Raw genomic sequence first — 8,790 nt, 5'->3', positions numbered from 1 at the left:
TCATTTTCTCTTCAAGAAGCTGCTCATTTGTCCGAACTTTCGATATCGGACCACATATAGCTGACATACAAACTGAACGATCGGAATCAAGTTCTTATATGGAAAATTTTCACATTTGACAATGTATCTTCACAAAAGTTGGCACAGGTTATTTTCTAAGATAATAATGTAATCTCCGAAGAAATTGTTTAGATCCGTTAACTATAGCATATAGCTGTCATACAAACTGAATGATCGGAATCAAATGCTTGCATGGGAAACTTCGTCATTTGATTATTTGCCTTAACGAAATTTAGTATGAGTTATTGTTCGTAGAAATAATGTAATATCGGAAGAAATTGTTCAGATCGGCACACTATAGAATATAGTTGCCATACAAACCGAACGATCTGAATCAAGGGGTTGTATAGAAAAACTTCGCATTTGATGTGTGCGAGGTCATGAGCTCGCTTTGGCGTATCGGTCTCGCGCGATTTTTCTACAATTCGACAATTAGGTTTTCCATCGCTTTCGACATATTACCGTTTTGTTATGATTCAAAACTACAAATGATCTCCACCTCCAAATACAGTTTCGTCTATAGCAACTGCGTTAACGTGGTAATAGCATTTGTGGCGTTTGGGGCTTGGTAAACCGACGAATTGCTGGAATTGGACTTACAGCTATACAATAAACTAATTGGCTTATTGATCAGAGCCATTGTCGTGCCGAATATACTATATATACATGATTGTTACGATAAATTGGCGCGAATACAAATCGGTTTTGCACATCTTCAACGAATTCGCCGCCATCGAGCGGATTTATCTGGCCAAGCATGCCGATTTGGCGGGCAGCTGCAGCACCTTCGATTTCTGCATCATTTGAAAGGGTGTAGCAACGCTACTGTAAAACATCTCCTTCATCTTTGTGATGTGTGAAACTACATTGGGGCTGAACATGCGTGTAGTGATTGTACTTGGCTTTGCATTAACGTTGAGCTGCACTTTTATAATTTTGTCATTACCACTTACCGTTGCATGTGGATACTGAAACAACGTCAACCATATCTGGCCAACCAAAGCACTATGCCGACACCATTTCCCAATGTCACCCGTGAGGTGTATGAAATAACGGGCATCTACTTGCGTTTGACCAGCAAATTCGCTATTATGTGTACTAACGTCCAGTCGTTATATTATTTGCGCATCATTTGGAGCGACAAAGCCAACAATTTGACCGCTTCGGATATATTTTATACGTCATAGGCGGTGCTGATAAATATTTTCGACTTTTGACACACTATTTCGGCGTGCGAATTGGCCTTGGGCAAGCGCAGCTCCTGCGGACCTTCAATGATTTCGAGAAATTGGATGTGGAGCTCGAAAAAAGTGTAAGTTTTCTGTTGAAAGAAGTGTTCTAATGCCTTAAATCATAAAGTGTTTCATTCTTCTATTCGTAGTTTGAAATTCTGGCTGCCCTACTGCAAAAATAACACGCCGAATTTTCGTTTGTGTGGCTTAGTTGATTTGAATTACTTGGCGGGTCTAAAAGCTTTGCTGACTATGATATTATATCTGATATATTTAGTTCAATTTAGTTACAATGACCTTCTTTTCTATCTACTGCATAATCGAATTGAAACCTGTACATCATACTTTTTAATTTTCAATATTTTCAAATAATGTGCCGTTATCAGCTTATTTGTTCTGTCAGTTTGACTTAAGACTATAAAGTTAGTTTTTTTGACACGATTTAGATTCTCGAAAGTGTCTTGTGTAGTAACTGACATTGTAGATAATTGTTCGGGCATAATAGTATTGCCTATAGAGGAAGATTGCCATCATCGGTGTACTTCCATTTTCTTGGCACGTCTTATCTAAACCTATAACTACTACCTCTTTTTTAGCACTGCAACCGTGGATCGAWCTCAGTTGCCGATAACTTTTCCCAAGTTCAGATTTGTCCCTTACTTCCATTTATCACGCATGGGTTTCAAATCGAAGAAGCTATTGGTTGGAGCGACGTCTTTATGAGTACGAAATGGCCTAACCAGAACATTTCAATCAGTACCTGGTTCCATCTCTTTCGGTACTTATAGCTCAAATGCCCGGCTCCAAAGACTTGGAGGAGAACAGTTCTCTCAAAAGCCCCAAGTACTTTCACATTTCGGTTCATAATCGTTCACTTCTACACATAACAAGTGGACGTGGGCACCTCTGCCTCCAAATATTCCAAGTTCTTTGATATCTTGATTTGTTATGGTCCATAGTTCTCAGAAAAATTGGAAGACGGGAGTAATAAGAAATCAGTCCCTAACGTGAACGGCTCCAAAARCTTTACGGAGAAAAGTTCTCTCCAATGCTTTAGGTGCTTTCAAATCATGTTTTGTCATGTTGCATGTTATGTTTCGAGACCATATTGGAAGGCGGGTATCATAAGAGTTTCACCGCTCATGCGTGCGGCTCGAAAGACCGTGCAAGTGATTACTTATCCGTTCGTTATCGTTCATGTTTCTGCCGCATAAGAGGATGGGAATGCTAATAGGTCACTCGCGGACCGTTTCACAGCCCTTACCCAGAACAGTTTTTTCGAAGGTTTCAAGTGCTGTCGAGTCTCGAAATCCATGTTTGAGGGATTGGAAGGCTAGAAACAGGAGAGTTGCGGATGGCTCCAAAGACCTTGTGGGATCCAGTTTTCTCAAATCCTCCAGGAGCTTTTATATCTGGGTTTGTCATCGTCTATATTTCTGCGCCGCATAGCAGGGCGGGAATAATAAAAGATCAGTCGCTCATGCGAACGGCTCCAAAATCCTTGCATAGAACAATTCTSTCGAATGCTCCAAGTATATTTACATCTCGTCCATGTTTTTGCACTTTGCAAAAACAAGAAAATGCTAAAAGTCTTACAGAGCGCATTTATTGTCGTCGAAACCGAGATTCGCCTCTCAATTGAATACCGTCCAGAAATTATCCAGAAATAGCGCCTTTTGGCAAGAGCTATTCTGCGGTCTCCAGGCTTAGATTATTGGTATTATTTATGCCAGTTCTTTTCTTGTTCTAGGCCAGAAAGGGCTGTCAGTAATATTGTAGAGTTGTTAAGAATCAAAAGCATAAGGTTCTCTGTTTGAATTTTGTGCGAAAAAAACAAGGAAACTCTTCAACCCGAATAATCGATGCGTTGCATACAAGGAATTCTATTCAATTACTTTTAGTGGAGGCTATAAAAAGTTTCCATATTGCACAGTAATCAAATCAAACGAAAAGTAGTAAATAATAAACGTGTACACTCGATGAAAAAATCTTGAAAATCCTAGAAAATAAAATGAGAAAAACCAATTTTCGGRCGAAAGTGTTAAGACGTGTCGCATTCAAGCGATAACGCTAAAGTATCAACTATTTGCCAACATTTTCGTTATATTAAAGACAAGAGAAAATAYTGCCCCTCAATACTCGTAAGTATAAATATTATTCACTGTTAATTTTACAATAAGCTTCTTGTGCCAGGAGCAAGTAAATAACACAATTGCCATTACCCACAACGCCCTTTCTGCCGCGCCACTGCACGCTTTTATTAGCCATTATTGTGTCGACCATTTTCACTTGTCCGCCTACTCCCGGTGATGCAATCCGACAGCAACATAAACACACACACACAGCACAATGGCAGGAAGTTGTTGCCGAGCAGCCAAAAGGCTGAATGCGAACACACACACCTAGCGCTCTCACCTTGTAATGGAAATTCCCGTTCGCTTCAATTGGCAACGACAATAAATTCGGAAATTTTACATTTTACAACGCCAGGCGGCGGAAAGGACCGAAAGGTGAAAGGTACACACGACGTTGGTGTAAAACATTGTCGTATGATGCGGATAGCAAGGCAAAGAAGGAAAAGAAGGTAGCGTAAATAACAGAATATCATATAATAATTGAAAAGAATAACTGTATAATGAAATTTGTGAGTGAGTACACTGCGGAAGCGCGAAATAAGCRCACTTATTTAACCTCATTTAAGAGTCCATACAAACGCATTATTTGTATGCTGGGAGCATGTGCCGCATGTTGAAAATTACAAGTGCACTCTCAATGCAAAGTTTGCATATTAAAGAAGCATTTAGTGTCAATTGAAATAGATATTTGCTTAAAAGAATAACAGGTCAATTGAAAAATCCCGGTATAGCAATTTTTTTTTGCAAAAATTCGTTTTTTTTATTCATTCAAAATTCATAGTCCTCTTCAAAGATGATATACCRATTATAGCGATCCCCAGTTCGATACCAAAATAGACCTCGGGAATCACCTCTTAATTCGACAAAATTTCTTGCCGTAGAGCATTTTTTTGAGATCTGAGAGCAGGAAATAGTCGCTAAAGTCCAGATATTGAGAATACGGTGAATGTCTTGACGAAAAAGCACTCTCCTTTTATTTAAATACGGCTTTTTTCGGCGATTTCGTTCTTCAAACGATCCAATAACGTAATGTAATATTCGCTGTTAATGGTCTTTYATTTTCAAGGTAGTCAATAAAAATTATCCCATAAGCATCCCAAAATACAAACGGCTTAAACTTTCCAACCGACGTTTTTCCACGCTTTGAAGTGAACTTTTCAATTAATCTGTTAAGGCAAGACCATTTTTAGCGTATGCTCTAAAATACTATTTCTGAACATTTTTAATAAGTCCTTGATTCTGTTAGTGTCATATTTGAGCGGTATCAGCTTTGTTATCTCTAGCTCGTTATTGAGTTCTATCTACTCTGCGCTATTTGTACAAAGTGCATACAAAGCTTTCTTTTCATCTTAGCGGACGTGGCATTTACTCTCACTCACATTAAGAAAACTCTACTGGGCTTCTTTATACCTAGTACTTCCACGTGGAAGACGCTGGCTGTGTTTAGTAGGTGGATATAATAAGAGAAATGTCAAGTTTATTGAAGTATAATCTCGCTCTTATTTCGCTGTTCATTTTACATTCGTCAGTATAGGTAGAGGTAGTATGCTTCTCTCCGCTAAATATTTTCTCCATTCGYATCTGAAGAATACCTCACCTAAAAGTGACTATTGTAATCTAATCTTGAGAGAATATGGTCTGATTTACTTAGGTTTAGCAAGATGGCACTGTTTTCATAATCTTTCCGGTTGCAACATCCGAATTTCTTTATTACGTTAGCTGAACTTGCTGCTGTTTTCTATTTGTTCGTTATTCTTTTTCAAGGTTAATTTTGCGATTCAGAGACAGAGAAAATTAAATTGAGGTATTTTTAGTCATGAAAAGTATCAGTTTCGATTTAGGGTTTACTATTAGTCTGTTCTTCGCAACGCTTAAGTGTAAGCTTCGCAGTTCAGATAACATAAAATGAAACTTTTGAATATAGATCACACAAAACAATTCAAAAAGGCTTAAGTTGTTCAGGTTAGAAATACTACTTGAACAGGTAAATACGCGCACATATAAAACGCATGCTTGGATTGTTCTCTATTTAATCTACGAAATGAAATGACTTACACAATTCAATTTGTTTCTTGCTTTTATTTAGTTGCTCTAAGTCAAGCCACTTTGTATGCAAACGGCGAGAGTAGAAAATACCGGCGAATAGCATTCCCTGTGGTGCTAATAGGAAATGCTGGACGTAACCTAAAGTTTCGAGAAAATTTAGAACATAAACTATATTTGGGGGAACACAGGAGACTAACGATATGAGCAAGAATATAAATATACTATTTCAAATTTTGACTCAGTCGAGATTTGAATTTAGACTGGAAGGTCTTTTTAGTTGAAAATATAAAAAATATGTTCCACTTATAAAATTACTTATAACATAAATATTATTTAATATATATTGTATAACTATAGCTTATAAACTTCGTCTTAATTGGCGTAGACACCGCTTACRCGATTATAGCCRAGTTAACAACAGCRCGTCAGCCGTTTCTTCTTTTCGCTACGTGGTGCTCAAGCGAATCCAGGTCCTTCTCCAACTGGAGTGGAGGTCTTCCTTTTCCTYTACTTCTCCCAGGTACTGCGTCGAATACTTTCAGAGCTGGAGTGTTTTCGTCCATTCGGACAACATGACCTAGCAAGCGTAGCCGCTGTCTTTTAATTCGTTGAACTATGTCAATGTCGTCATTTATCTCATACAGCTCATCGCTCCATCGATTGCGATATTCGCCGTGGACAACGTGCAATGAGCCGTAAATCTTTYGCAGAACTTTTCTCTGGAGAACTCGCAACGTCAACTCATCAGTTGTTGTCATCGTCCAAGCCTCTGCACCATATAGCAGGACGGAAATTATGAGTGACTTATAGAGTTTGGTTTTTGTTCGTCGAGAGAGGATTTTGCTTCTCAATTGCCTACTCAGTCCGAAGTAGCACCTGTTGGCAAGAGTTATCTTGCGTTGGATTTCCAGGCTGACATTGTTGGTGATGCCTACACTGAGTGCCAGGTCATAAGTGCGACGACTATTTGTTTGATGACAGGAGATATTTCGTCTTGCATTCGTTTACTGCAAGACCCATCTGCTTTGCTTCCTTGTCCAGTCTGGAAAAAGCAGAACAGATGATGCCAATTTCAGCTGCAACACGATAGTGGTCCGAGTCGATGTTAGGATCTCGGAGCGCGCGCACATCTAAAACACTGGAGACGTGTCTTCCGTCTGTCACAGCATGATCGATCAGGTTGGCGGTTTTTCGATCCAATAGCTTATAAACTATTATTTCAAGTACTCTCTTAAGTTTGCTTGTCCCTGTTTGGCTTCAAAATAATTTGTAATTTTCTGCAATGTTTTTAGTAGAGTATTCGTTGAAAAGGTGTTTTCCTGCTTAGTACGTAAAGTGAATTCGTTCCTAAGCGACCTCAAATACATATAAATGTTTGTACATCMATACTATATAAATACCCGTACTACTATATTTCAAGAAGCAAGCGTTTCACTGAAGTTTTATTTGTAGCCTTTGTGCGAAAAGAGTTTACTTTTTGGGGTAATGTGCATTTTGTGCCAAAATTGTAGCTTCGAGCTGCTTAAATATGCGTTGTCACGTATTTTGCCTTATTCTTTTATCATCCTTTCGGTTTGTTGCCAATTTTCGCTACAATACACACACCACTGACGTGCCGGCGTCGGAAAATCGTAGAAAATTGGGCGTTGTTAATGTGAGATACTCCATACAGTTTTCGATATATTGCAACACTACCACTACAACTACAGCTCACACATACTACTTAAATTTTTTTGTAGTACTTTCCCACCTCATATTTCTTACTGTTGCTTTCTACAATAGATACAAAAATTGGCAAAAAATAAACAGTGAATAAGCCTACAAATTATACTCCTAGGAAGCAAATTGATGCCTGCCAGTTGATAGTACACAACGGATTAGGATGACTTTAATTATGGTGATGTAGTTTCAGGTATTCGGGTTGAAGAACGTCAAAATGCAATGTCATGTGATTATACTCGACAAAAACAGTACTAGGGAAAAATATTTGAGGAAATATGATATTGTGGGAGTAATACAAATTTATTTAGATTAAAATTTTGATTTAATCTTTTGCTTTATCAAAACTTTTCTCAGAAAAATAAAATTTGACTTCAGACTTGTCATAACCTATACATATTGACATTGTTGAGCTCATTAAATTTATTGCGACATGTGTTTTTTCAAAAACCCGGTGCAGAATTTTAGTTGGAATTTCGTCTATAGTGCGCTGAATGTTGTCTTCAMTCTACTCCAGCGTTGCTGGTTGCCAATCAACCAGCTCTGATTTAATAAACTCACATAAAAATAATCTAGAGGTATTAAGTCGGAGCATCGATTTGAAGAAATTCCAAAAAACAGTCGGTCAATATCATGTTATAAAGCTCATTATTGATGATTCCGAGAGAAATAAAGTGCGATCTTGACGCCATACCACTATCCTCACGAAAGTACAAATTTTGTTTGCTGACGAACCAATTAAGCCAGGAATGGGGCTCAATTGAGAAGATGATTTTTTGATGATCTTCGTTAACTTTTACAATTTCCAGTGAAAAATCGTCATAGCGATAACACTTCATATAGCTTGTCGACTTTAATTCTAGTGACAACTTAATCTTACATGGAAGTGGAGTCAAATAAATACTTTCGCGAAATTCGCTACAACACAGGTGGAAATTTTATTATTTTTCGAATTTTGCACGTATTCGTTGGATCGCGCGCTCAGTGTGTGCATTATGACGACCGTGTTTTGTGAATTTTCGTAATAATCTTGAACAACTTCCAACCGTGGTATGAAAGCGATACACTACATGATGAAAAGGCAAACTTTACTTAACACTCTGACAAATTTACGCAGACCACCAAGAGCTGGCAAACTCACGGCATCCTTACTGAGCCTCACTTTGAGTTCTTAGCGGCGTTGGTGTGTTTTTTTTTTTTTTGTTTTTGGTTTTAGCTTGGTTTTCTTCTCCATCCCTACATTGTTCACTTATTTGCATGTCAGACTTATCAACCCATATCTCAGCGACAGTTACAATGCTCTCCATGAATGTGGGATTGAAATTCGCGCTATCAAGCATGTCCACAGAGACCAGTTGACGGTATAATTTTGAAAAAAAAAAAAAAAAAAAAAAAAAAAAAAAAAAAAAAAAAAAAAATTACACGGATAAAAAAAAAATCAGCGCTGTCGGTACGAGTCGAGCAAGAACGCGTTCCAAACCCAAAATCTCCACCAAAATTATTCGAACGGACTTGCTAGACCGGGAAGCTTAATTACAATTTCGGGGTGTTAAGTCAGAATGTATATAATACTATATAAATATAAATGGCTCATATTT

The 8,790-nt window shown here is 38.0% G+C and overlaps 1 protein-coding gene across 1 annotated transcript in view; it reads left to right on the top strand.

Annotated features, from left to right (window-relative positions):
* The window catches only part of LOC108976044 (putative gustatory receptor 22d), an 8,155-nt gene extending 3,891 nt beyond the window's left edge, over positions 1-4,264 (top strand). Inside the window, exon 3 of the mRNA XM_018944945.1 lies at positions 4,209-4,264. Within this exon, the coding sequence (XP_018800490.1) occupies positions 4,209-4,264 (56 nt within the window). The remainder of the gene's footprint in view (positions 1-4,208) is intronic.
* The last annotated feature ends 4,526 nt before the right edge of the window (positions 4,265-8,790 follow it).

This window comes from Bactrocera latifrons, unplaced genomic scaffold (assembly GCF_001853355.1).
Source record: "Bactrocera latifrons isolate USDA-ARS-PBARC rearing strain unplaced genomic scaffold, ASM185335v1 scaffold_72, whole genome shotgun sequence".
NCBI classification, from domain to species: Eukaryota; Metazoa; Arthropoda; class Insecta; order Diptera; family Tephritidae; genus Bactrocera; species Bactrocera latifrons.
Note: the sequence above shows the minus strand (reverse complement) of the source record. Positions and strands in the feature narration are given on the sequence as shown.